The 27,582-nt window shown below is 42.2% G+C and overlaps 5 protein-coding genes across 10 annotated transcripts; all 5 read left to right on the top strand.

The window, feature by feature from the left end:
• Positions 1 to 693: 693 nt before the first annotated feature.
• Positions 694 to 3,658, top strand: LOC111603823 (mucin-21-like). The gene is made up of 6 exons (XM_030225510.1): positions 694 to 1,362; positions 1,467 to 1,599; positions 1,719 to 1,885; positions 2,071 to 2,448; positions 2,551 to 3,387; positions 3,599 to 3,658. The coding sequence occupies exons 1-6, from the start codon at positions 694 to 696 to the stop codon at positions 3,656 to 3,658; spliced, it is 2,244 nt and encodes a 747-aa protein (XP_030081370.1).
• On the top strand, positions 3,656 to 17,994 carry LOC111603841. 2 transcript variants are annotated; one of them, XM_023321610.2, is made up of 11 exons: positions 3,656 to 4,055; positions 10,421 to 10,704; positions 11,504 to 11,605; positions 11,676 to 11,981; positions 12,058 to 12,152; positions 13,110 to 13,157; positions 14,526 to 14,617; positions 14,872 to 15,064; positions 17,277 to 17,412; positions 17,470 to 17,622; positions 17,695 to 17,994. In XM_023321610.2, exons 1-11 carry the CDS (start codon positions 4,002 to 4,004, stop codon positions 17,810 to 17,812), a joined length of 1,581 nt encoding a protein of 526 aa, XP_023177378.2. In that variant the 5' UTR covers positions 3,656 to 4,001; the 3' UTR covers positions 17,813 to 17,994. The 2 variants fall into 2 exon arrangements, with proteins under 2 accessions (XP_023177378.2, XP_023177379.2); XM_023321611.2 differs by lacking the exon at positions 13,110 to 13,157.
• Positions 17,995 to 19,613: 1,619 nt separating this feature from the next.
• LOC111603828 (putative ATPase N2B) lies at positions 19,614 to 21,733 on the top strand. 2 transcript variants are annotated; one of them, XM_023321588.2, is made up of 4 exons: positions 19,614 to 20,269; positions 20,532 to 21,134; positions 21,191 to 21,454; positions 21,528 to 21,733. In XM_023321588.2, the coding sequence occupies exons 1-4, from the start codon at positions 19,853 to 19,855 to the stop codon at positions 21,636 to 21,638; spliced, it is 1,395 nt and encodes a 464-aa protein (XP_023177356.1). In that variant the 5' UTR covers positions 19,614 to 19,852; the 3' UTR covers positions 21,639 to 21,733. The 2 variants fall into 2 exon arrangements, with proteins under 2 accessions (XP_023177356.1, XP_023177357.1); XM_023321589.2 differs by lacking the exon at positions 19,614 to 20,269 and adding an exon at positions 20,347 to 20,411.
• Positions 21,734 to 21,954: 221 nt separating this feature from the next.
• On the top strand, positions 21,955 to 23,407 carry LOC111603829 (deoxyribose-phosphate aldolase-like). Its single transcript, XM_023321591.2, has 3 exons — positions 21,955 to 22,218; positions 22,277 to 22,860; positions 22,912 to 23,407. Exons 1-3 carry the CDS (start codon positions 22,176 to 22,178, stop codon positions 23,341 to 23,343), a joined length of 1,059 nt encoding a protein of 352 aa, XP_023177359.2. The 5' UTR covers positions 21,955 to 22,175; the 3' UTR covers positions 23,344 to 23,407.
• Positions 23,408 to 23,511: 104 nt separating this feature from the next.
• Positions 23,512 to 27,565, top strand: LOC111603846 (vacuolar protein sorting-associated protein 35). 4 transcript variants are annotated; one of them, XM_023321629.2, is made up of 8 exons: positions 23,512 to 23,939; positions 24,346 to 24,535; positions 24,617 to 25,350; positions 25,404 to 25,639; positions 25,697 to 26,023; positions 26,084 to 26,647; positions 26,708 to 26,891; positions 26,950 to 27,111. In XM_023321629.2, exons 1-8 carry the CDS (start codon positions 23,880 to 23,882, stop codon positions 27,109 to 27,111), a joined length of 2,457 nt encoding a protein of 818 aa, XP_023177397.1. In that variant the 5' UTR covers positions 23,512 to 23,879. The 4 variants fall into 4 exon arrangements, 3 of the variants coding, with proteins under 3 accessions (XP_023177397.1, XP_023177398.1, XP_023177396.1); XM_023321630.2 differs by having other exon boundaries at positions 23,521 to 23,615; XR_002751707.2 differs by lacking the exon at positions 23,512 to 23,939 and adding an exon at positions 27,467 to 27,565 and having other exon boundaries at positions 24,198 to 24,535; positions 26,950 to 27,402.
• The last annotated feature ends 17 nt before the right edge of the window (positions 27,566 to 27,582 follow it).

Below are 27,582 nucleotides of genomic sequence, written 5' to 3'. Positions count from 1 at the left end.
TCAATGTTTTTATTTTGTTTTGTTTTGCTTTCCTCGAAATCTCAAAGCTGTTTACGTGCCAAATTGCACAGGTTGAATTCAGCGGGGCGGCGTTTCCGCGAGCGCCACGGTAAAGTCCCTGAAAGCAGAGCGTCTCCATCCGCAACCCTACTTACCAATAGTATATGAGTCATTTAGTGTGTGTGTGTGTGTGTGTGTGCCGTTACACACCTGTCTGGGGGATTACGGTGCGTGTCACGCTACGATTTATCGATTTTATTTGTTGATTTAGAGCGTGCGATTTTCACAGCTCGATTCCCGTATAATCAGACAATGCAATTAAACTTCTAGAAACTAAGCAGTCCAACTCAATGCTGAACTGAATGACATTGGCTTAAAGTTGCCCAAAGTAACCTTCAATTAACTAAACATGCTAAGCTAATTGAGCTAGCTTAACGTAAGCCCAGAAACTGTCTGTAAAATTTCATTTATAAAAGCTCTTTGCGCAAAGCTTAAGTAAATCACAAGTGCTAAGGCTTATGTAGGTATATAGTTAATTAAGATGTGTTTCACAGTTAGAGCAACTTCCAGATAAAAATAAACTTATAATAACTTGAACTTAGCTTAATAAAAATATCTAAGCTAGTAAATTACATTTTGGCACACGCATTGGCCGCTTCATCTTAACATCTGAACTCTTTCTCATCGCTAGCCATGACAATAGCCCTTGCACATGGAACACAGGGCAACGATACGGCCACAAAGACCACCGCCAACAACAGCAGCCACAACAACAACCAAGCCAAGCAGCTGCCCAGCTGCTATATGAGCACTCGATCCGCGGCAATGATGGCTCTAGCGCTGGGCCAACAGTCCGGCGAAAAGGCACCTGCAGGCAGTGCAGCTGCTGCCAAGCAATCCACGGCCAGTTCCAGTTCCAATGCCTCGCCACGCCCTAACAGTCGAGCTGTGTCTACAACGCGTCCTGCTGGGCGAACCACGCCCACAACTGCACCAATGTCCACTGCGAATACTGCTCAATCCAACTTCACGTCCCCGAACACGTCCAGGTCCACGTCGAAGCCCTCAACACCCACAGCGGTGCGTGCTGCTGCCCAGCTGAATGGCATAGGCATTCTCTCGGGCGGCAGCAATTCGAGCGGCTCAGACAACGACGGCTTCAGCACTTCGGGCTCCTCGACGGCAACGGCTCTACGTCGACTGTACTTCAAGAGCGGCCGCAGCATCAAAAACAAGATCAATTCATCCACCTCCTCCACACCGCTCAACAGCATGCCCATGAATGCCGTCTCCAGCGCCTACCACAACTCGGTGAGCGGTGCAACGGCTATGCATGCCATGGGCGTCTCTGGAGTGCCCAAGGTGAGTTAAGAGAACGAAAAAATAAAGAGTGTGAAAATGGAAAATGTTAATAAATTAAATATGAGATAACATAACTAATACTGTCTATCGAATTTCTGGCACAGCTAGTGGTCATGGGCACCTCGTCGGCCTCCATACCAGATACGAACATCAACACGTCCACAGACTCCGCCTGCACACTCATCACGAATGTTACGCACACCGATACCTCGGAGACTTGCGATTCCCTGGACCTGGGTGGGTACTTGCAGCGACTATTGATTGATTGATTGATTGATTGATTGATCGATTGAGTGCCATTTTAATTAATCAACTAATCACAATGGTTTGCATTTGGCTTGTTCTTTTGTCACCAGGCGACAATTCCGGCCCCAGCGAGCCGTTATTCAGCTCACTGGAGGAGCCTCTGCTGACGGCCATCCAAATCGATTCGGAGCATGAGACAGGCGGCACTGAATTGGAACTAACGAGCTGCTCTCGCTATCCCCCGCGACCCGACATGAATCTACAGGACAGCACTGAGGTGAGCACCCCAATGATTGTTGTTGTCTCTTGCTATTCCCTTTACTCATTTGCATACAAATACACACACACACACACACTCGCACACACACACACTCGCACACACGCCAGAGCCAGGAGTCCTGCTTGTCCATATTGACAGGAGAGCCGTCATCGACAACACCCCTGCTGCTGTCGTCGCGTCAGCCCAGCACGGCGCCACCGCCCACACGTGGACGTGAGCACTTCACCTTCGATCCGCCACAATCACCAAAGTCAGCGCGCACCAGCGAGAAGGCGCGCAGTCACTTCACTTTCAAGGAGGAGGCACAGCAGGCGCGCAGGCCAAGCAACTCCTACTACGCGGGTGGTGCAGCCACCGCAGAGGCTGCTGATGCGCACGACGAGCGCGGTGCGGTTAATCGCAACAAGAAATTGCGCGCCAGGGAGCGCGATGCAATGACTGCCAATGCCAATGCCAATGGTGGCGGCGGTAGCACACGTAATCGCATCTCGCCCAGCGTTTCGCCCTCATCCAGCAACCGCACGAGTCCCAAGCGCGAACGCAAACGCACCACGCCCTCTGTGTCGACTGGCGCCATAGCCAAGATCAACTCGGCGCCGCCCACAATGAAGGACGGCAACTTCTTCGGCAGCTGCCAAAACCAAAAGCAACGCCAATCCCAGCAGCAGCAGCAGCAGCAACTGTCGCCCTCTTCCCTAGCTGCTGCACAGCAGCGCAAGTATTCGTCTAGCTCATCCAGCGGCAGCAGCGAGCGCTGCCTGCGCGATGCAGCCGCTGGCGGCACCATGTTCCCATTTGATCGGGAGGCGCTCGACTATGAGCGCATCCAGCGGGAATGCTTTGCGCCCAGCTCGGCAACGGCCAGCACGAGCAGCGATTCGGACGAGGCGGAGAATTGTTCCGTTTATGAGCGTAAGCTGAGCGCGGACATCTTTCAGCAGTACTCGCGGCTCTCACAACAGGAGCAGCAGCAGCAGCATCAGCTCAGCCATGAACGGGAGCGGGAGCGGGAACGGGAACGGGAGCGGCCACCCTCTCGCAAGAACTCCAAGCGCATTCGACCCGATTCCGTAATACACACAACCATACGGGAGAATCAACAATATGTGCCACAATCGGACGCTTTCTATCCCCAGGCCAAGTCCTCCTCCTCGCCCAGTGATCACTCCTACGCCGAGCTGAACAAGTTCGATGACATTGCCAGCAAGTTCGAGCAGATACCACCCAAGCATGGCTCCAACTCGACGCTCAACCTGCAGGTGCTGCACATGCACAGCCCGGGCAGCGAATCCTTGGCCTCCGCATCGCTCAGTCCCACAGATACCACGCGCAAGCGCTCCTTCAAGAGCAAGTCCAAGTCGAAGACGCAGTCACAGTCGCAGGTGCAGGCACTGGAGGAGCACCCGGGTTCGGGTGCTGGCGCCATCAACGTGACAGCCAATCCCTTAGAGGCAGCCGCTGTCTGCAAGCAGCCGCGTGCCACAATCGTTGTCCAACAAGTAAGTAGATCCAGCCCCTGCCCTCTGCACACTCTCTCTCTCTCCTGCTCTCTCTCTATATATATATCTATGCGTCTGTCTGTCTGAATGGTTCTCTTTGTGCCTCATTTCCGCTTCGAGCTGCGCGCGCCTCTGCTCGCTCTCTCTCTCTATCTCTCTTTATCGCTTATCTCTCACAATCTCTCTGCTTTGTTGCTGCGCCTTGTGGCAGCTCATAAAAAGCCTCGCACCGCTGGTGGATCGACTCATTCATATGTTTACGATCCGCTAGAGAGCAACACATACACTTGGCACAGCATCCAAGCAACAATCTATAAAAATACGATAAAAAAACCACTGCGTAAAAAACAGAAAGTTCTTCTTAACTGGAAAATCGAGAGGAAACAATCAAATATAAAACGTTGAGTTTTTCTTCAATTAAGTGCGTGTTTTTGTGCCGCGAACAACTCTTCAAAGGTTGCCCGCAATGTAAACTATAAACTGTGTGTTCTTTCTATTCAAACCAAGAAACCAGATCATAGCCAACGTATTGAAAAGACTTATCAAAGACTTAAATAAACAAATTTACGCCGATTTCAAATTTAAAGAACTAATAAAACCAAGCAACAACCGAAATGGCGCCCTTCTACAAGCGCATCTGCCGCAGCCTGTCCATGCGCTACAAGGAGGTAGGTGTATGCCAAAGCTTTATTGATTTCGACCATGACTGATGCAGTGCATCAACATCAGATAAGATACGCAGTTCATTGTTTGGCAATGAGCGTGGTCCCGTTTATGACGCCGCCATATCAATATCGATACCGATTTGCTGATTTATTATGTGACGTCGTGAAAGCGGGTTGAGTGGGGAGTTCGTAATCAATTGGCCATGGTGCTGAAGTCGAGGTCGAGTCAAATTTAATTAGCTGAACTTATCCACTGGGGGCTGGAGCAAATAACATGCAAAACCCAATCTATCGAAGCATAAACATAATATAATAAATAGCATGTAGATATCAAGGGTTTTCTCTGTAAACCACATTTGGCAGGGAGAGAAAAACCTAATTAAATAGCATTTCGGGGTAATCCCTAATCTTTACTTCATATAAAGCCTAAACAAATAGTAAATTATATAATAATATTTTTTTAAATACATTTAAAATTTATTAAAATATTTTCTAAAATTTTTAATAATTAAAAAAAAAAAATGAAGTGCCTTTCGCATCTCAAGTTCCACGAATCGTTTTGAAAGTGCTTTAAGTCTGCTTGAATGTGAAATAAATGGGCTTGTAAATATCATATATCACTTTTAATTGAATTGTTGCAGTGTTTTACTATTTGTTAATACATTCATACAACAATAAACCACATATCATGCCGGGCGATGACAGCTGTCAAAATAAACTACCAGAAAGAGCAACAAATGAAAATGAAAATGAAAATGAAAATGGAATCATGCCAAGGCACAGGTTGCTCGATACCTACACACTGAAGTATTTTACATATTTATATTTATTTACATTGAAAATAAGAACATAAAGCATATGTAATCCAGGCCCTGACTGCGACCGAGGCGAAAACAATGTTGTCCGAGTTGTCCGAGTTGTCCACTTCCCTACTCACAGCTGCTTTTGATTTATTGTATTTTTACGATTTCAGTGTGCGGCGCAATGAGTAGTTCGTTTCGTTGAAAACGCCCCAGGAGGCTATGGAAAAACATGTATGAAATAAGAGCTTATAGATATAAAGTATATATGCCCGTGCATAAACATAAGTAACGGAAAAGTTGACGGAAAATTACTTATAATTATAACAAAAACAACAAACAAACATGCAAACATGACATGAGCAACGGACTTCGTAGCCATTATATACTCTCTTTATACTCTATCAAGCGAGTCAGTCATGCGGCCCTCTGTCTATTGTTGGCTTAATAAAAAAGAAAGATACAATTTCCTCAATATGCAACGCGTTCATAAGAGCATTTCCAAAACAACGCAATTATTTCATATACATAGTATTCGACATGGTCAGAATTCGCAGAAATTGCTATATAAAAACTCTTGTGGGAATTGGGAACAAAGGGTGAGCGGGTGTTAAAGAGCTAATAAACTTTGTGTATTTCGATTGCAGTTGCAAAACAGGGAAGAGGGAAGTTATTTAAAAAACATTCCGTGTTCTTTGCATATCGTATATCAGCTTGAAGCCAAAGCTCTTGCAGCTTAGTGCATAACAAGAGTTGAGTTATTGTTAGCCTGGTCAAAAGCGAATCATTAGCAAACGAGCAGCTGCAACTGAAACGAATACAGAGTTTCTGGACAACACACACTTGCCACTCTTCACACACGCCCACGCACACACATGCCATGGAAACAATAAACGTTTTTTGCCAAGTTTCCTGCAGTTATCTGTTCCGCCCACGAACTCGCCCCTCTGCCTCCTCGTCACACGTTGAAAATATCAAAAACAGGCTAACAACACTTTTGCATAGCTCCAGCTGTTGCTGTTGTTTGTGTTTGTCTATTGATTTTGCATTGAAGCAAATGGGGCTGAGTGGAAAGGGGATTGCCCAGAGTGTTAACATGCAAATGCATTTGTTTTTAGGCCTTGGTGTCGCAAACAGGTAACGTTTAAGGCTAAGTCGCCAACAACACAAATGCATTTCGCAGCACGCTGAGTGCGTCCTTCAGCTGGCAAGGTGACTCGCCTAATGGCAGAACAGTTTAAAGTGTGTTAGATCTCCAGAGAGACAGAGAGAGGGAACGAGAGGGAGAGAGAGAGAGTAAACAAAAAAGACAACGCACCTTTCTCTCATTTAATTGAATATTTGATGGGGCTTTTATTTAAATTTGAGTTTACTCCGCTGCGCAGATGGGTCGCTGCTCAATTATTTGCAAATGGAAAATGGAAAGCGAGAGAAATTTCCACTTGGGTTCATTACTCAGATATTAGATATCAAAAGCGAATGCCGACAAAGGTCGATCTGGCAATTTAACGGTCAAGTTTTCGGCGTACGGGTTCAAATTATATAATTGCAAGCAATTAATATTGCCAAATGGCAACATACTATGCTTGCTATGCCGCATCTAAAGCGGTTATTGACTTGGCTGACCACAGTTTTTGTTTACTTTTCATTTTCGTGTTTGTGTTTTTGGCACATTTGTCAAGGCCGCTCACGAACTACCGCTAATTATAGTCTCAGACATGGCTGCAATCACAAGAAACAAGAAAAGAAAAGCAAAAGTTCACAGCCTGCCACTTAGTTTACTTGGCTCGTTAGACGCTGCGTATACTTGATGTCGTTGGCGTATACTTAATGCCGGCAATTCTCTTAACGCCAGTTGGCAGCAAACAGCTGGCGTTTAATTTGTTAGCTGTATATATCTGAATTATTTATCCCTAATTACACATTTCGTGTTCTTACATTGAGACTGTGATAAATGCTTCACATTGTAGAATGTCTGCATTTCCAGGCTGAGCGGCAGTTGATAGAGGCTTATACGATATAGAGAGCTCTAGTTAAGAAATGAAATATATAGATGCGAGATTTTAACAAGGAGAAATCATAAATAATCTATATCAATAATCCACAAGAATTGTTGAAGAGAATATGATTTAAAAAACAACTTTTATTATTCAGCGTAAATTTGTTTATGCAGACAACTTAAGAACGAAATATGTTTAAAAACTCTGACGTACATATGAATGAGCTGTACATGAAATAAATGTTGTTTATGGGCACGGGGTATTATCTAGTTCATCCGTCTTTGATTACTCTGGCACTCTTACTCGACTTTCATCAGTTTGCTTATATTACGAGCACCTTTGTTGGGTAGCTGCTTTTTTTTGGGGCAGTATGTTAGCCGAGTTGCAAGTGTCTTGTAATTGTCATTAATTAACTGATAAATGCGCTGCCCTGGCCAAGTGCCCCGCTCGTCCAGCTCGACCAGCCGTCTTGCTCGTGTTCCTGCTGCGACTTGGCTCCGGAATCCATTGACCCCATTTGAAGAGCGCTGCAGCTGCATTTCGCTACAGTTTTTTTGCAGTTCCATAAATAAACTACGGCTATAAATAAACACAAACTCGTAGACGTATAGATACAAGATGCAAGATGCAAGATGCAAGATACAAGATACTAGAGACTCTTGTCTCTATAAGCAATGTGCTCCATTGTTCAGCAGCTGAAAATAGCCAGAGCACACGGAAATGTTGAAGCAAACACGCATAGTTTGGCTGGATGAAGTGATGAGTTCAATTAGATTACGGCCAGGCCAGCACTTACCTTTTATAAACCGAATACTTTCCTCAGACTTTGTACCCTTGCAACAGGCAGCTGGCGTGTGGCCAAGCGAACTGCAACAAAACAGCAAAAATTATTAATGATATATGAAATTGGCACAGGAAAGGGGCGAGATATGAAAACAACGGAAAAACAGCCAATAACAAATAAGTAGCTTATTAACAGAAAGCCCGAAAATACCTGGCTAATACCAAGGCTAATCTATCAACATGCAGATCATATATGAACAACAAACTGGAGCGGTGTGCTTACAGCAATAGAAATTCAAATTTATATTGAAATTCAAATGAAAAAACCTTTATAAATCAGTTCTCAACTATAATTCGAAATTAGCTGAGCCAAGTGGCCAATGCTGGACTGGATTTGTTTGGCTTGCGAGAAATCAAATGCTTTTTTTAGTATGCCACTCAAACGTATAAAAATCAATTCAGCTTAATGATTGCAGCTGAAAATTTTCCACAATTTCGACAATGGCCAATGGCCAGCACATGGCAGCTGTTTGCAATGGCCAACAATTTGAGAGATCTGAAGCAAATGCAATGCGCTTCTGGCATCAAATCTAACAGAAAGACGGCAAGTGTCTGGCCTGCCATGGACCATGCTTATTTTTATACACATTTAAAGCAAACTGAATGTATTTTTAATGCATGCAAAAAATAGACAATGGGGCGTGGCCATGGCGAGGTGTGAAGTGAGCGCTGGCAGACGCTGCCAGCTCGCGTAATCAATTCATATGTACACATATTCGGCATATTTTGCTAGCCTTTTGGAATATCGTTTACTTTTTATGGCATTTGCATTAAATTAGAAATGTATATGGCGGAGCTGACCGAAACTGCATAGTGATTGACCAAATGCAGCGCAAAACTATGTAAATAAACAAACAAATCGAATTCATTTGAGATCCACTAAAGTAAACAACAAAATTCATACGCCCCGTGCCCCGTGCCCCGTGGCTGCAATCAAACGTATTGCAGCAGTCGATTTTGAATGCCATTTTATTCGCGCTTTTTTTTATTAGTTCATTTTCGGGCACGATTTCCTTTAATTTGTCTATTTAAAAACCGCTACACATGTTTCTCGCACACTGTTCGCTGCGGCTAATGGCCAATTGCGAATTGATGGGAAACACACACTTTGCAAGGCGAAGCAGCTGCCGTTGGTTCAACTCTACTCACAAATGCTCTTCCTGAGGTTTTTCCACAGCATTTTGATAAGATTCTGATTTGATCTATACGTTTTTTAGAATTCCAATATTCTCGCAGCTATATATGAAATGTATTCGTAGTGGCCCGGAATACTCTCATTTTTGAAGACTTTCCCGCTACGTGGCTGCAGGCATGAATACGTTTATCGTTGCTCAGCACAACGGGGCGTATGCGGATAGCCAAAAAAATGTGGCGGGAGCAAAAAATAAATAAAACTTATAGAGCTCTCAGTTCGTTTTAATTATCAACGATACATTATATTTTAATTAGCATCTAGCTCTTTCTCGCGGTTTTTGTGTGTGTGGCATATGTCGCACGCATACAATACGCAAAATTGCGCATACGCCGCGTTGTCATCATAAAGTAGGATGTCTTAATCAAGGACTGTGCGCAGCGGGCAAATTGCTCCCCTGTGTACGCCCGCCTAAAGTAAGTTTCACTTGCGTCCACTTGAGAAGTATTCTATGCCAAGGGAAGGGGCAGTCGCGTGGCAGCTTACCCAAGGTGTGACACGCACCCACACCCACTACCACATGCGTACGTCTTATTAATTAGGCAAGCCAAAGAAACGCTGCCTCTGTCATGCGAGCCAATAAAATATACAACATTAATATCAACATTTGCCGAAAAAATACTCAAATATGCAACGCGCTTACTGGAGCTGTGTGTGTGCCTTCTCTCCTCCTCCTCACCTCTCCTCTCGGTTAGTCAAGCAGTACATCGTCATTTACAGGTGAAGGCCTAAAGCAGAGACTGTAATTTATGGCAAAACTTTTGTTGCTTGCGTAAATTTGTTAAAAAATTTTCAATTTGTTGAAATTAATGCGCTTTTTCTTGTTTGATCGCGTTTATTTACGAGAGCTAAGGAGATACTTCTTATAAAGCCAGACAAATATTTTAAGACACTTGAACTCGTAAGCTCGCCGAACGGGCTGAAAACGAAGGTTTAGTTAATATATATACGAACATAAATAAATATAAGAAAATTTAAAGTCTAAAATCACATTTAAAATACTCAATTGAAAGGCTTTAGAAATATATTTGCCTAGCCATTCTGAACAACTGTAATTGGAAGTAGGGCTCATTAGAATATCAGTGGATCAAAATTTATTGGTCTACTAATGACCCTGTTTACTTAGTTTCTGCTGGAGTGGAAGCAAAAGTGTTCAGCCTCGACACCAAATGGCGAAATGCTTAGCCTTCTTTTTAGTTTTGCCAGCAGGAAGCACGCGATGCCGCAAGGCAGTTGCATTCGCTACACTTCAAGGTGTAGATAAGGCGAAAAGTTATTTTGCACAACTGTATAGCTTGGACAGAGCCACTCCAGCTAAGTGGAGCACAGCCTTGGGCCACTCAAAAACGGCAATGGACGAAGGTCTGAATAGGAATTCTATGCAGAATGTTAAGCCAAGTATTGAGAAAAGTTTTGAGGGAAAAAAAGAGCTTGAGTGCTAATTGAAGCAAGCGACGCACTCACGGAGATAAGAGTGTCCCATTGAATTATAACAATCCGCTTTAATCCAATCCTCCTTTTGCCTCCGTACAGCCATCGCTGAGCATGGACAACACAGTCGAGACGCTGCTCATCAAAAATGAGGGAGACTTCATCAGTGTGGAGCAAGGCAAAGAGCTGAATGCACGCAAGAGACACTCACAGCAGCTAGCGCATCCGCCGCACGCCGCACAGCATCACCACCACCAGGTGCAGGGACACGCCTACTCCCAGCAACAGCAGCAGCAGCAGCAACACAAACGCGACGAGAACATGCGCCAGCTGTTGGATGTAACCAATACGCTAACAATTGAGGAGCTGCGCGACTTTGAAATGCGGTAAGTTGCCCAACCAAAGGCAAAAGGCCATCAATTGAAGATTGCATTTAATGCCACAATTTAATGCCATAAAAAGACGAGCAAACAAAATGATATCAGATTATTGCACAAATATATAAAAACGACCTTCAATTGCATTTGATGTGCTACTTCTGATTTCGAATTCATTTATTTCCAATTTCAAAAAACCATAAATTCTAAATTCACATATCACGTATACGACCGAGCGGTTGCCTGACTTAAAAACATTTTACCTGTTGAAGCGGCTATAAAAACAAAGGCTAGAATATGGCCAAGTTTATGTTTTGGCTTCAGTTTCATATACTCAGTTTATAGTTGCTATTTGAGCTTTGCAGCACGACTCTTAAAGTACTTAAAGTCTAAGCCTGACTGAAACTAAACTAAAATTAATGTAAATTTAAATCGAATTTAATTTGGACTTACATTTAAAATGTTTTTTCATTTAACGTTGGCGTTTGTCGAAATTTGAAAATTGACTCCTCGAGCTTAACTCTGTGTGGTCAAGTGGATGCACAGGCCAAGTGCTCTGCTACATGTTTGTGAGCCAAGTTAACAAACATGCGTGCAAATGCCAGCAAAATGTTGCAAGGCCAAGCCACACACAAACAACTCTTTGTGCGTGTGAGTGGGTGTGTGGGTGTGTTGGCATTCCAATTACGGTTAAAATTCCGCAGCTGAAAGTGCATTGCAGCTGCTGTCAATTGCAGCAAATTGGATTTTAAACGCTCTCCGAACCAGTTGAAAAATGCTATTAATTCGACACATTTGACAATTGCAGCTATGGCTCACCGCATCACAGCCGCTCGCAGTCGGTGAAGATGCCCGGCAGTCGCGCCTCTGGGCGACCAAATCAGCTGTGTCTGCCCCAGCAGAGATCTCGGTAAGTGTTGTACGCTTCACGCTGCCAAATGGCACTTCTTAAGTAAACATCTTCATCTTAATACATACAGCGTCGCCTCCATGCCCAACACTGGCGTCGAGGAGGAGTACTACAGACTGCGTCACTTTTCCATCACAGGCAAGGGCGTTGTGAATCGTGGCGATTCGCTGAAGAGTCGCCGCAGTCGCTCCAACAACAGCGTTGCCAGCTCCAATTCCAGCACAGAGCACTTGACCGCCCAACAACAGCAGCAGCAGCAGCTGCAGCTGCAGCAGGGTCAACAGCAGCTGCCGGCGCCCAGTTCCGCTTCGGCACGCACCTCGCTGGCCTCCAGTCGGGAGAGCAGCACCTCCAATCCGGGCAATGGACCCTACAGGTAAGCCCGCCACGCGCACAGCAACAGAGTTTTCCACTCAGCTTAAACTAATCCCCGGTTTGTTTTTTCTCTGCAGAGTTCTGATGCTTGGCGGTCCGGCCGTGGGCAAAAGTTCGCTGGTCTCGCAGTTCATGACCTCGGAGTATTTGCATGCATATGACACAAGCATTGGTGAGTAGCCTCCATCCCGCCCTGCCATTCCCCCACCATAATTGTTGCACGGTCAGCCACTGGCCAGAGACAAACCACTTGAATGCTGCTAAAACTTCGTCTTAGTGTTTAGGTTTAGGTTTTAATGCTTTTTGTCGTTGTGAGTGTGTGTCTGTGTGTGTGTGTGTGTGTGCGTTTGTGCTTGTGTATCTGTGTGTGCTCCCTGTGTTAGTGTCAGTCTGGTCCTCAACCCTTGACCCTTAAATCTGTGTATGTCTAGTTTCGTTGTATCCCCTTGGTTTTTGGTTGCCTTGGCATTTGCCTCCACAAATGATTTGATTCGGTTTTTTTGACTCTCGTCTCATTTGCGTGGCTTTTGAGTTTGTTTTTGTTTATCTGTTGAATTTTGTGTGTCGTTCTGTGCTTTGCCCTTGACTACAACAATTTACGACCATATCACAAAAGCATATATTTATATTTATCATTATTTTTATTTCACGCTTTATGTCGGTTGACTTTTTACGACCCGCCTTGTACATATGGCCGCCGAGATTTGATCGCATAAATTGGCGAAACGAATTGTGTTGGAAAATTTTTACAACTCGCATTTGGAAAAATTTCACGCCAATTCAAAAAGCAAATAAAATAGAAAATTCCTGCAGATGTACAGCGCGGCTAAATGCAGTGCGGAAAATTTGGAGCGAGACTCAATATTTGCACTCCAATTTCCCATGAACAACATTTTGCTCTAACTTTACCAAGCACATGAAACTAATGTAAAAAATCATTTTTAATATTCTAACACCAAACACACAACAAAATAAAATGATTGATATTTTTCTGTTCTCTCTCGTCTTTCGACCATATTTTACCATATACAACAACCTAATGTTTCATTCAACATAACAACAACAACAAATATAAAAAAATTGAAAAAAAAAAATAAAACAAACAAACGCAAAACGAAACTTAATTCAGATCTAGGCAACTGTGATATACGCATACATATTGAAAAAGCCGCCGACGGTAATAGCAACAACAACAATCAAAAACAACAACAACTAAATCTATCAAAAATAATTATACGATATATAATAATATTTATTCCAATTCCATATTTAATCTATACTAACTGCTTTCCAACAAAACATACAAAATTTTTTGAAATTTTCATTTTTCACTTGTTTAACGTTTGAGCTGCATTTGCGTTGCGTTTCCAATTGAATTCCAATCAACTTACTCAACTAGCTCTTAATTTTATCTAATCTTAACACACACTGGACACACGACCACGTACACTCCCTACTGATTAGGCCACTGGCTTAAGTCCTAAGTAGTTTACTCAATCACACAACCACGCCCCACGCCCCACGCCCCTACGCCCCACTGCCCCAAACAAACACAAAGTACCCCTTTCCGAACTCAAAGAAATTATGATTAGCTCAAACTCCTACCGCAAAGCCCCTGTGAATGGGTCGACTCATTATTAATAAAGCCCGAATACAAATATGTGTAAATGTCATTAGGTCGAGGTAGATTGTGAGAGCCAAAAGTAAAAATAATATAATATAGTTAATACTTCATGCATATAATTAATTTATCGCCGATTTTGAGGGCTTTAATTAAACTGCCTGCTCAGCTGTTAAATGTGCATTTTCACAGAGTGCAATAAATAAACACAAAAACAGAGAAAATGAAAAAAAAGACAATTACAGTTGTAATTTATAGCCTGCCATAAATCGAAAATTGAAAATTGAAAATTGAACAGTGCAGGATGAAGGGTCAGACTGTATCAGATATATCATCAATTTGCAGTGCTGCCATTCAATAGGCTCTAAAAACAATAAATTTACATATGTATATGTATGCAATATGGCTGGTGAAATCAAATACACACACACGCTCACGCACACACACTCACGCACAGTCAAGCACACAGCCATTCATATTTCATTGCATACCGCTGGGCGCACAGCGAACTCTTAATTCGAGAGCATATATCAATCAAATATTTAAAACACGCTCGATAAAGTATGTTTTTATCACATCATGCCTCAGCTTAATGTATTTGTCCTCATACATCATATTAAAGTTGTCCCACCACCCCAATGCCCGCCCGCCCCAATAATTTAAATTTAGAATTGCATGAGAAATGCCACAGAGAGAAAAGTAAAAAAACACCAAAAACCCGACCACAAACCAATCTGTAAATATATGTATATTAGTATAAAAATACCTCTATCTGAATGAAAATCACGTTTTTTGCACCTTTTCCTTTGTAGCTTTATCTTGCTTTCTGTTATTATTATAATTATTATTATACTATAAATTTTTGTACATAAAACATCGAAATATTGGAATTCGCCTCTAATCAAATCTTTCTCAAACGAACAGATGACGAATCTGGCGAAAAAGCCGTATCAGTATTACTCAGCGGCGAGGAGTCTGAGCTAATATTTATAGATCATGGATACACTGAAATGACCGTAAGTACTCTGACTCTTCTATGGGCATCGCTCACCCGAAATGCCATTCGAACTAGGGACGATTCACTGCAAACCAATCGCCTTTCAACCTTAGAGATACTTTAAATGTCACATTTCATAATGCCATTAACATACACAATCAACACACATGCACACACAGACACGCACAGACACTCACTCACACACACATACACACAGCTCAGGCATCTCTTGAACCTCACTCAATGTCAGTTTTGTGTCCTTTGCTTTCACAGCCGGATGAATGCTTGACCAACTATGATCCACATGGCTATTGCGTCATCTACTCCGCCGCGGACCGCAGCAGCTTTAGCATTGCCGAGCAGGTGCTTCAGGTGTTATGGACCAATCAAAACATCGCACAGAAAGCCGTTATTCTTGTCTCGAACAAAGCGGACCTCGCCAGGAGTCGACTCGTTACATCCGAAGGTAAATAAACTAGATTCAATTCAGCTGACTAAACGATTTCCACTTCTGCCTTTCATTAACACTTCAAAATGTGCTCGATGGGGTATTTTCGCTTAAAAATAGATACATATATAATGACAAGGTGTGTCGGTGTGTGTGGCCGCTGTTGTTGCTGTTGGGTGTCGTTGGATGTCTGCAAAGGACACCACAAAAGCGTCCACAGACAGCTGCAGTCGCTTTAATTTTGGTTTTTCAATGAAAGTTGATCAAGCGGAAGTTGATTGGCGGTTCGCCCAACCAAACACACCCACACACACACCATGTGCGCATGTATAATGTATATAAATGTATAGAAGCTGTCGTTAAATGTTAAGCAAGTGAAGGTCACTCAACTGGGCGCCCATTGCTTTTTATGTATATTCGAGTACAGCCATTTAAATACCCTAAACATTTGTAGGTACTTCAAGTTGTTTAAAATTTATGTATGACCCGAACACAAGACCTTCTTAAATAATTTACCTTTTTTTTTCAAATGTTGAAATATATATTTTTTTTATTTGATATTTATATTATTTATTCTGCTTGGGAACGGGTGGAATTTTAAATTGAATTACTGTTAAATGTTAACATATTTGTCAGTGAGAGTCAGACTGTTAATAGATTTCAAGTGAGCACTAGGCTGTTAAGATAGGAAATAACATTTAAGTTTCTGTCAACTTTAACAGAGTGTCAGTCTGTAAACAGATTCCAAGTAACACTTCACAGTTAAAGATAGGAAATAACTCTTATGTCAACTTTAACAGAGTCTGTATGTTAACAGATTTCAAGTGAAAACGAGGCTGTTAAAGTTTAAAAATAATATTAGTATAAAAAACTCAACATATAACTCATGCTCAACTCTCTGTAAAGTATTTCAGCATCGACATCTACCTTAATAACAATTTAAACGGTCAGGAGATTTATTCCCCGTTAGCCAACAATCCACTAGGCATGGCTTTCATCTAGGAAATTCAATATTTTCACAAATTACATTTGTTTCTAATGGCCGCTTATGAAAGTGTCAGCAGCGTTGACAAAAGCAGCAGCAAAAATGTTGCGAGAAGACAGCGGGCAGCGTGGGTAGCAAGGAGCGAATGGACGCGCTTTTATACTTATGTAGCTAGGAAAATTGTTTAAGCGCAAAATTGATTACATTTCATTCCTGCGGCTTACGCCTTAATAAGCCCATTTCTATTGTTGTCAATACAAAGAGGATGCTTAGGGGATGATGTTTTAGCAGAAATTTCATAAAATATTTATAGCGTTTGGAATGGGGAGAGCAGAACAAGATTACCGAAAACATGAGAGAGTCTCAAAGAAATTAATAAATGCAAAAGAAAAAAATTAAATAAAGCAAGTAAAATGATCAAATAAAAAAGCAATTAAAGTGCACAGGAAGCGAACTAATACTTAAATGATATCCGACATTCTACGTTCTATATACATATACTATATATATATATGAGCAGCTGAGCGGCACTCAGGAATATTTGAAATTCTTGGCATTTGCCATTTGGCTGCCAAGTAGTTCGCATTGTTTATGATTTGTGTTTGCTTTTAATTAAGCGCCCGAGCAGGACTAAGCTGACTTTTGTTCAACGAGCACAGCGAAAGGGGCGGCAAAAATATTTTGCAAAATAAATCTTTAAAGCTCCCTGCACTACTGCCAGCTGGGTGTTTAATAAAAGCACCGTAATAAGCTGATGGCATTTAAGAGAAGCTGCGCAGATGAGGAGATGCGGAGATGAGAACATCCTATCAAAATCTAATAAAATGACGCCAACTTTTTTCGCACATCGTTAATAAAAACGTATATGTATGTGTGTGTATATGAGCATGTACGGATGTGTGTGTGTGTGGCTGTCATAAAAGAGGTCCTGCAAAAACATACGCATAGCTACTTATTGTACTCGTAGGCTACAGATTTTAACGACAGCAGGCGCAGTAAACGTGACGAAATCTATAGAGCTGGCTGGGCCCTTGCAAGGGGAAGGCGGCGAGATTGGGGCAGTCGCTGTTAGCTGAGAGGCTGTGGTTAATGGGCAACGTGTTTAGGTATTAAGTGTCCAAGTTTGGCTTTTTATTACCCGCCCAAGAGTTTAACTAAGCGACGCAATTTGATTTGATTAACTTGCCGCATAACTGAGATTCAGCAAAGCACTAACAAAAATATTCTCTACTTTTTTTATTGCAGAGGGCAAGGCCATGGCCACTGCATATGATTGCAAATTCATTGAGACATCGGTGGGCATTAATCACAATGTAGATGAGCTGCTGGTGGGTCTGCTGTCGCAGATACGCCTCAAGCTCGAGAATCCCGAAAAATCCAGGTTGGTATTTGAGCAGCTTCCGAATCTGTAAGACTCTAAATATGATTTCACTTAAAGGGATCTGTTTCGCAAGCGTTCCATTCGCAAGTCCAAGCGTCGTGCCTGCTCGCCGCTCAGCTCTGGTTGCCTCAATGCCAACACGCCGCTGGGTCCGCTGGGAGCCGCACTGGGCGATGGCTCTGGAACGCCGCCCGGAAGCGCACACAGCAGGTGAGTTGCTTTGAACACCCGAATACCTGACAGCTAATTACAACGCTAAACTTGTTGATCTTATTTCTATAGCCCACGTAAATATCGCGGCTCCCGAACATCGACGAGCCTCAAGGTCAAGGGACTGCTCGGACGCGTCTGGACGCGAGATTCCAAGTCGAAGAGCTGCGAAAATCTGCACGTGCTCTAAACGTCTCCTCCTCCACTACACAAACACAACGACTGAGCATGGCCAGCACCCAGCTGGGGAAGAGGGGGCATTTTCGTTATTATTACAATTATTAACCCATTAGCCATTTGGTTTCTCAAATTCGGTGCATACAAAATCCAAAGGATTATCTACATATATTAGCATATACGATAAATAGAAAAGCTCCCTCAACTTATTCGCCTAAGTTTCGAAATGTACAAGCTACAAATAGACTCGTAAAACATAGCCGTATTATCTCTGTACATATGTATCATTTATACACTATACTTTAATGCTAGTCATTTTAATTATATTATTTATGTATCGAACTTTGTGTACATATTCAACAAATATAAAATATACTTTTAATTTATTTATGTTTCAAAGTGTTTTTCTTTCCTTAACAAGAATCCAACTCAACTTCCAGCCCAGACAGCTATTATTTCCTTTCATTTGAGTTCTTAACGAAACGAGAATCAAATTAGTTTACAGAGCTTGACCAGAGTTAATTAACTATTATATTATATTATTGAAATTGTAATATATATATGCAAATCAAAAGCAATAATTTTTTGTAATTTTTTAAAGAATTTAATTATAATCCCACGATGAGATTTGAATCAATTGTACTGATTTTTAAAGCGTGTTTTGGCCATTGTAAGCCGAACAGAATTTATAATTAATTAAATTATATACTTGAATAATGCTAATTCGATGGCATTTTTAATCGTACTAATATTCGTGTTGTTCAATTCGATTATTCAATATTCAAAGCTAAAAACAAAACTAGTTAATAATTCATTATAATGTTATACTATTCAAATTCAATTTGCATTACATAGTTCTTAAGTGATTTTCGCTTATTTTTTTGGCGCATGCAAACAGAATATTTTTGATCCAAGTGGATGTTATTATAGGTTTCTTACATAAGTCGGGACCATTCGAAATTGAACTAGAGCTACCACAAAAAAAAAGAATAAACAAAAGAATTGTTTTCTCCACTCTCGGGGAACTCGAGTGTTTAACATTAGTATTTACATCAAATTAACATTAATATCAAAAATTTAAATAAATATATAAAAGCCCATTTATTAAGTAAAACTAATCTTTGAGAACTGCAGTATATAGTGCAATTTCTGTATCAGATTTTGAAAGATTCTACGCAATAATTTTTTTCAAATTATCAAAGTCACAATTCAAGTAATCAAATTTTAATATGTTGACAAAAAAAACACAGAATTTGCGCTTTATAATTATAGATGTGAACTAACATGTATTGTATATCAAAACTAATGCAGCACAATGGAATTTAAAAGAATATATAATACGACAAAGCAAAATATATATATATTTGGCAATGCCCGATTCACTTTAAAATAGCAAAGGAAATTATAATAAATAATATAAATGTATGAATTTATTAGTAAAAATATTTAGATGTATGTTTTTTTTGCTCCTGCATGAAAACCAGCAGAAAGTTATTAAACTGAAATGAATTCGAGCCGTCGTTCCCAGATGCTAACTGGTCGAAAAATTGAATGTAAAAAGCTATGTAGAAACGCAAAAGTCAGCCATAAAAACTAAATAGTTCTCATGAGATAGCAGCCTAAAAGAATGTTAAAGATTGAGAGTCGAATATATTCCATTTACTATTACAAAACCTTATGTGTAATAAATGTATAATAAATGTGTAAACTTTGAACTTTAAATTCATTTTGGCTTTATCTATAGCATATCCCAGAAACAAATTCAAATTTGGTGCAAGTTCATTTGCAACGGCTCAAAAATGAGCTAGAGCAGGTCTTCGATTGGAATGGCAAACAGCTGTTAACTGGCAAGCTGTCAACGGTGAATGGCAAATACAACAGCTGTGTCATTTTGTTAGTGAAAATTCACGGCCAACACCGACGTATGAAATTCGCGGTCAACGTTTCGGCAACACGGAAATCGCCAAAATTGTTTATGTAATATGTTAAGCTGACGTGAAGAATTCCAATAGACTGCCCAACAAACTGTGTGATATAACATTTTGGCCATAAAATGTTGATTTATAAAGTGGGTTCAGTCGCGCGCTTGGCTCTGCGTTCCCAATCGAAATTGTTGCTCCAATTAGAACAAACATGTGTAATCTTGCAATACCGCCACCTGAGTCCGCTGGCAGAGTATCAGAAGCGAGTCTCTTCTGGTCAACTAAAGCACGATAACAAGCAGCAACAAACAATGCAGGCACTGGACGACCTCTACAATCGACTCCAAGGATATAAGCCTTCCACACAGGGAGGAGGATCTGGCGGTGGATTCTTTTCATCATTGTTCGGCAGTAAATCCAGTGATAGCAGTGATGCAGATGACGATTTGAATGCGGGCAGCCACGCCCCCCAAGGTTTATACATCTACGGTAGTGTGGGTGTGGGCAAGACCACGCTAATGGACATTTTTTACGATTGCTTTACAGATGTGTGTATAAAAAAGACTGCCATAAAAGAAATCGAAGACTTTGTTTTAACTACGATTTCTTTACGATATAATATCAAAGTTCGAAGAAAAATTAAGCCGATCTAGTGCCAATAAATAGTTGAACTCAATATATTCGACTCCGGCAAGTTTTCGGTTTCTGCTTTCTTTATCTTTTGATATTTTTATCTGAAATTATTACTTTTCTATTGAAATATTATATATTAGTTTTATTTACTTAATCGATCAATCACAATATTAACAGGTCCATCAAAAGCGTCGAGTACACTTCACCGCTTTCATGACGAAGGTGCACGCGCTTATACACGAAGCGAAGGAACGACAGGGTCCAGCGGATCGTGCCTTCAATTCGGAGAAACCAGCCCCATTCGACCCAACTAAGCCCGTTGCGGATATTATAGCAAACGAATCTTGGCTCATTTGCTTTGACGAGTTTCAAGTGACAGATATTGCGGACGCGATGATACTTAAGCGACTATTCACGCACCTTTTCAGACATGGCATTGTCGTAATCGCTACAAGCAATCGACATCCAGAGGATCTCTACAAGAACGGATTACAACGTGTCAACTTTTTGCCGTTTATTAGTCTCCTACAGAAACGCTGCCAAACAGCAAACCTTGACTCGATTGATTATCGACGCGTCGCCCAATCTGGCGACACTAACTATTTCGTGAAAGGTCAGACGGACGCTAATGAGATGATGAATCGCATGTTCAAGATTCTGTGTTCAGAGGAGAATGACATCATAAGACCCCGCGCAATCACACATTTCGGTCGCGAATTGACTTTTGAACGCACGTGTGGACAGGTCTTGAACAGCACCTTCAATGAGCTCTGCGACCGCGTGAGTATTTTCTTCGATATGATAATGAGGCAGTTCTTAATCTGTGTCGTTTTTAGCCATTATCAGGTAATGACTACGTCCAAATAGCACAGTTCTTTCATACAGTACTCATACACGACGTGCCCCAGCTGAACCTTAACGTGAGATCCCAAATGAGGAGATTTATCACGCTTATTGATACTCTGTACGATAATCGGGTACGCGTTGTTATCTCAGCGGATAAACCGCTGGACCAGCTTTTTGAAGTCTCTGGTAATTCTAAAGGAATATCTGATTCGGATCGTTCTTTAATGGACGACCTGAAACTGAGCGAGACTTCTGTAAGTACAAGACGTTTAAACTATTCAAACAGTTTTGATTCAAATTCAAATTTGCTCTTTCTTTTCATGACAGTCAAGCGTTTTTACTGGAGAAGAAGAATTATTCGCCTTTGAGCGCACAATATCCCGACTATACGAGATGCAGAAACAATCATACTGGGAGCAGTGGTCGAAGCATCGTTGACTTAACAATATACTATTTTTACCCGTTCCAACTTCAATGCAAAATTTTAGTATAATTAGGACAATAAAATAACAGCAATTATTGGTTGTCACAAACGAATGAGTGTTCGTATTATTAGTTCCATATTTCTTAAATGAAAATTAAATCGATTTAGTTGTTATCTGTCCATTCATGAACTGTCCTCCACACAATGCAAGTCATTATTATTCCAGTATTAGAAATGGGCGTGTATTTCAAATGTGTGACGAAGTCAAAACAGTTGATTAACAGCCAAATTTAATTTGACTAATTTTATTTATTAGCTCTTCTGGCCTTTGTCGTATGGAGATCTAATTCTTAGCTTAGACTTTCAAATCATTTTCCCCTAAAAAATGTTTTGCTAAATATTTAGTTTTGTAACATTGTAAATGTATTTCGAATTATTCAATCAACACGTTAACACACCCTATATACCAAGGCTGACGCTTAGAGCGCAGTGTTTCATCTACTAAAATCGGGAGTACCTTGTAAAACTCTATTTTCAGTCCTAATTTCGACATGGAGGCCAAGACATTAATTGTGAATAAGACGCTGCCTTTTGGTAAGACGATCGAAGCGATATAGCATGTATACCTTCATCCTCCAAATCGATCTTTCAGATCCCTCATTGTTAACTGTAAACATATCGTTACGTCAAGTGGAGGAGATTGCAATGACCCTATCGCACCAGTGTATAGTAACTGGTACAAATGAAATAGCTTGGGCTCTGAGAGCACTCATGCTGACAGACCTGACCACGCTAGCTGGAGATGATACAAGAGCGAATGTGCGTCGGATGTGTGTGCGCGCTTGTTATCCCTTTGAGCCTCAGTTTTTCGACAAATTCTTTGAGCGCACGCTCTTTTTGGACGTCCACTGTGCCGCTGTGTGCGTGTATCCGGCACGTGTTGAGGACGCCTATAAGACGATTGAACAATTCAAACAGTTGGATAGAGTTTCAATTGCCGCTGTAGCCACCGGGTTCCCCACTGGGCAATATGGTTTGCAGACTCGACTACAGGAAATTAGCCATGCAATTCTAGCCGGTGCCACAGAGATTGATATTGTTATCAATCGACAGCTGGCACTGTTAGGCGACTGGGAGGCGCTGTACAACGAGGTGAGGCTCATGCGCAGCGCCTGCGGTGACCACGCACTTCTCAAGACCATCCTGGCCATTGGCGAACTGGGTACCATGGAGAATGTGAGTTAGCGATCACCAGTTGAATCTCTTAAAGATTTACTTTTTTGTTAGGTCTACAAGGCGGCCATGGTATGCATGATGGCGGGCGCGGATTTCATAAAGACATCTACAGGCAAAGAGGTTGTAAACGCAACCCTGCCCGTTGGATTGGTTATGATTTTCGCCATACAGGAGTTCAAGCGACGGACTTGTCAAATAGTTGGCCTCAAGCCAGCTGGCGGTGTACGCACAGTGCGAGATGCTATCTCCTGGATGACTCTCGTTAAAGAGACACTAGGCCCTCGCTGGTTGACACCGCAGCGTTTCCGTTTCGGCGCTACCGGATTGCTTGACGATATTGATAAAGTGGTCCGCGAAGGCGTAGTTAAGTTGAAGAAGGAAGCGGCCGAGAAGGCCGAAGAGAATAAGCAGCAGGGTTCAGATCCAGATGCTGAAGATGCTCTTTGCAAAGAGCTGCGCGACAGAAGACTAGGCAGAAATTGATTGTATTGTACTCAAATCACATAATTATTAAGCAAATATAATCCGGCAGAAAATATACATAAATACATCATTTACATTGCAAACTGTTCTTCATAGGGTGACCAGGTTGCTTAACGACACCTTTTGGTATTTTTATATCTTTAGTATTTTAAGTATGTTCGATTTTATCGCTTGCCGCCTGTGGTCACACTGAGTACAAAACTATTGAAAAAATTACTTTAATTTAAGATAATTTCTCATCCTTGCTCCGCCCACTTAACGCTGCTGTAATGGTAAGTGCGCCCTCAACCCAAACGTAGTCGCCAGAAGCCGGAAACAGACATTTCAGCATAGAGCAAGTACCTAGTAGCTACAAAAAAGAAAGACAAACTGCAAACGCTAAAACGCTGACTGCGCCCTCGCCCGCCCACTTTGCTAGCGGCAAATCTAGTGCAATTTGCCACTTGCAACAGCCGCCGCAAGCATAACTGGAGTCCACTTAACCATATACCAACACCACCACTACCACCAAAAGCACAGCACCCCGATCATCCAGCATGTATCCCTGGAACTCCTCCACGTACGGCGGCCAAGCGCCCACTGGTGGCCAAACCAGGGTAAATACGCCACGCAGAGGCAAAGCTTATCCAACACTCCACTCCCCTCTTCACACCACAGCACTATCTACTACTATTTGCACTAATGTTTTAAAACTATTTGTTCGCTTTTACACTGAATGCACGCCCCGGGGGTCGCAGTCAGCAATTGGTCGAAATCTTAGCGAAACCATTTTCAGCTCTGTTTTATGTTATCATCTTTCGCTCAATCCAGCAACATCCGAACGAGCTGTCGACGCTTATCTCATCACACTCGCTATGTGTATTGTTTTATGTGCCTTCTGTTTTGTTATTTTCAATTCACTCAAATTGTTGCTGCTGCAATTACTCATTCTCTCACATGTATTCGCGTTCATCGGATTGTTGGCCCACTTTGCCCGACACTGTATGCTATGTTTCGTTTCAGACGATGCCGAATGGTTTGGACGACCAGGAGAAGCTGCTCGCCGAGGCGGCCGGTGCGGCGCGTAAACAGGCATTCCAAATGAATCACTTTCTGGACAAGGAGCGCATGCTGGACGCGCTCAAATGTGCCAGCACGATGCTAAGCGAGCTACGCACCTCGTTGTTGTCGCCGAAGAGCTACTACGAATTGTGTAAGTACAGACAAATATATAAGATATAAGATTATACACTATTCACATTCGTTTAATAAATATTTACATATTTGTGCGCAGATATGTCCGTCACGAATGAGCTGTGTCACCTGGAACTGTATCTGAGCGAGAAGAGCAACAAGGAGACGGATCTATACGAACTCGTTCAGTACTCGCACACGATAGTGCCACGTCTCTATCTGCTTATCACAGTGGGCATTGTGTACATAAAGAACGATTCGACGCTAAAGCGCAGTATTCTGAAGGATCTGGTGGAAATGTGTCGAGGCGTTCAGCATCCGCTACGCGGTCTCTTCTTACGTAATTATCTGCTGCAGTGCACCCGCAACATACTGCCCGACGTTCTGGTAGCGGAGAATGAGCATGAGGGCAATGTGTACGATGCCATCGACTTTGTGCTAACGAATTTCGCAGAGATGAATAAATTGTGGGTGCGCATGCAGCATCAGGGCCATTCTAGCGAGAAAACACGCCGGGAAAAGGAACGCGAAGAGCTGAAAATTCTAGTTGGTACGAACTTGGTGCGTCTCTCGCAGTTGGAGTCTGCCACACTGGAGACGTACCGACGTTTAATACTACCCGGTATACTGGAACAGGTGGTCAGCTGTCGCGATGCCATTGCGCAAGAGTATTTAATGGAGTGCATCATTCAAGTATTCCCCGATGAGTTTCATCTACAGACACTCGATCCGTTCCTAAAGTCCTGCGCCCAGCTGGAGACAGGCGTGAATGTTAAGAACATCATAATATCACTCATCGAACGACTGGCCGCCTATAATCAACGCAGCGGCAAGGTAAACTAGCTCAACACACACATTAAGAAATTATTAATCGCATTGTATTCCAGTCGAGTGGCAATGCCATTGATGCTATCATACCCGCCGAGGTGGAGCTGTTTGAGGTGTTTAGCGTGCAGGTGGCAAACATTGTGCAAACGCGCACAGACATGCCACTGGAGGATACAATATCGCTGCAGGTGGCCTTACTCAGCTTAGCCCAGAAAGTGTACGCCGATCGGGTTGACTATGTGGACAAAGTGCTAGGCACAACCGCACAAATACTTGATCGCATGAACATGAACAAGTGAGAATTGCGGCCCTTTTCATGAATCTATGCTAATGTAATTTACTGAACTTTCAGCATTTCGCACCTGTTGACTGTGAATCAGGAACTCTCTCGTCTGCTGCGCATCTGCATTGATTTCTACAACAACGCGCTGACCATTATACAACTGCAAAACTTTTGTCCATTGTTGGAAAAGTTTGATTACACCTCACGTAAATCGTTGGCTTTATATTTAGTTATGAACATATTGGAGAATGAGACGCAGGTGCCCACAGCCGATCAGGCAGATAGCATATTAACGATAATAACACCGCTGATCAAGGATGATGAGACGAACACGACAGCTGCCAATAACAGTGCTGATGCCGAAGAGTTTGCAGAGGAGCAAGGCGTTGTTGCACGGTAAATTGCTGTTTCATTGCATCGAATTCAGCTTAATTTCATAATCATTATACTGTAAAGGTTTATACATCTCTTGAAATCTGATGAGCCGGACATGCAATACAAAATGCTGCAAATAGCCCGCAAGCATTTGGGCAACGGCGGGGGCCAGCGACTGAAGCACGTCCTGCCACCACTTGTATTTGCCGCTTATCAGCTGGCGTTTAAATACAAAGCAATTGCTGAACAGGACGAGAACTGGGACAAGAAATGTCAAAAGATTGTGCAGTACTGTCACAGCACAATCAGTGCTTTGGCCAAAGCGGATTTGCCAGATCTGGCATTACGCCTGTACCTGCAGGGTGCCTTGGTTATTGGCGAGATACGGTATACAAATCACGAGACTGTGGCATATGAGTTCATGACGCAGGCCTTTTCACTGTACGAAGATGAAATCTCCGACTCTAAGGCACAACTGGCAGCCATAACGCTCATCATGTCCACATTTGAGCAAATGTCCTGTTTTGGCGAGGAGAACGCCGAGCCGCTGCGCACCAATTGTGCACTGGCCGCGTCCAAACTACTTAAGAAACCGGATCAGTGTCGGGGTGTTGTAGCTTGTGCGGCGCTCTTCTGGAGCGGCAAGTAAGTCAATTGAAAATCGATGTAAACGCAAACTCTTAAACCAATCTGCAATCATTATAGACAAAATGGTGAGGAAATGCGCGACGAGAAACGTACGCTGGACTGTCTAAAGAAGGGTGCACGTATTGCCTCACATTGTCTGGATACGGGAGTGCAAGTGCAACTATATGTGGAGCTATTGAATCATTATCTATTCTATTTCGAACGAGGCAATTCCCTCATCACAGTAGCCATGCTGAATCAGGTAGGCATACACACTATATTTGGCCAGGTACAGAGTTTCATAACATCACATTTTGCAGCTCATTGCTAAGGTCAACGAAGAGCTGCCCAATCTGGAACCCAGCGAGGAAACCAAGCAGATCGAGAGTCATTACAAGAATACGCTGGCGCATTTGCGCAGCCGCATGGAGTCAAATGACACCGCACTGGAAGTGTCGTTTGCTGGCATTACACTGAATTAAAGACGAAATCCTCCTTCATTTGCCACCCACTTAAACACAGCAAGCAACGCCCCTCGATCACGAATATTTTTGTAAAGCTACTTAGCAGTCAGCAAATAGTAAAACCCACTCTTTCAAAGGCTGGAAAAAACAGAATAATACAGAACCTTCAAAAGCGATCAAAACAATGCTATAAACTGTGTTTTCTAAAAGAAACGAAATTCCATGATAAATTGTAGAATGTTTAGGATAGTGCAAGGACTATCCAATGAAAAAGAAGTGCTTAAAACTTTGATTTTCGATTATATACTTGTAAGTGCAAAGTGTCAACATTCTTGATGATTTTTCTCCTTTATTATCATTATCGTGTATTTAGTTCATAATTACAAGTAATAACCCCCCCAAAAAGAATTGTATTTTATATTATATCTATTATTTAACCCCTTGCTAAACGAAAACGTAGAGAAGCAAAAGCAAAACAAAACAAAAGAT

This window comes from Drosophila hydei, unplaced genomic scaffold, assembly GCF_003285905.1.
Source record: "Drosophila hydei strain 15085-1641.00,03,60 unplaced genomic scaffold, DhydRS2 tig00008134-arrow-pilon, whole genome shotgun sequence".
In the NCBI taxonomy this organism is placed as follows: domain Eukaryota; kingdom Metazoa; phylum Arthropoda; class Insecta; order Diptera; family Drosophilidae; genus Drosophila; species Drosophila hydei.
The sequence above is the reverse complement of the archived record's forward strand: the minus strand, read 5'-3'. Positions and strand labels throughout refer to the sequence as shown.

Bases quoted from the DNA above. Each gene is read 5' to 3' on its own strand.
- LOC111603829 (XM_023321591.2), top strand. From the start codon at position 22,176: ATGGAGGCCAAGACATTAATTGTGAATAAGACGCTGCCTTTTG. The intron at 22,219-22,276 runs GTAAGACGATCG...TCGATCTTTCAG, and splicing joins GAATAAGACGCTGCCTTTTG to ATCCCTCATTGTTAACTGTA. The intron at 22,861-22,911 runs GTGAGTTAGCGA...CTTTTTTGTTAG, and splicing joins AACTGGGTACCATGGAGAAT to GTCTACAAGGCGGCCATGGT.
- LOC111603846 (XM_023321628.2), top strand. From the start codon at position 24,280: ATGTATTCGCGTTCATCGGATTGTTGGCCCACTTTGCCCGACACTGTA. The intron at 25,351-25,403 runs GTAAACTAGCTC...ATTGTATTCCAG, and splicing joins ATAATCAACGCAGCGGCAAG to TCGAGTGGCAATGCCATTGA. The intron at 26,892-26,949 runs GTAGGCATACAC...CACATTTTGCAG, and splicing joins CAGTAGCCATGCTGAATCAG to CTCATTGCTAAGGTCAACGA.
- LOC111603828 (XM_023321588.2), top strand. From the start codon at position 19,853: ATGTTGATTTATAAAGTGGGTTCAGTCGCGCGCTTGGCTCTGCGTTCC. The intron at 21,135-21,190 runs GTGAGTATTTTC...TGTCGTTTTTAG, and splicing joins TCAATGAGCTCTGCGACCGC to CCATTATCAGGTAATGACTA. The intron at 21,455-21,527 runs GTAAGTACAAGA...TTTTCATGACAG, and splicing joins TGAAACTGAGCGAGACTTCT to TCAAGCGTTTTTACTGGAGA.
- LOC111603841 (XM_023321610.2), top strand. From the start codon at position 4,002: ATGGCGCCCTTCTACAAGCGCATCTGCCGCAGCCTGTCCATGCGCTAC. The intron at 10,705-11,503 runs GTAAGTTGCCCA...TGACAATTGCAG, and splicing joins CTGCGCGACTTTGAAATGCG to CTATGGCTCACCGCATCACA. The intron at 15,065-17,276 runs GTAAATAAACTA...TTTTTATTGCAG, and splicing joins TCGACTCGTTACATCCGAAG to AGGGCAAGGCCATGGCCACT.
- LOC111603823 (XM_030225510.1), top strand. From the start codon at position 694: ATGACAATAGCCCTTGCACATGGAACACAGGGCAACGATACGGCCACA. The intron at 1,363-1,466 runs GTGAGTTAAGAG...TTTCTGGCACAG, and splicing joins GCGTCTCTGGAGTGCCCAAG to CTAGTGGTCATGGGCACCTC. The intron at 1,600-1,718 runs GTGGGTACTTGC...TTTTGTCACCAG, and splicing joins TTGCGATTCCCTGGACCTGG to GCGACAATTCCGGCCCCAGC.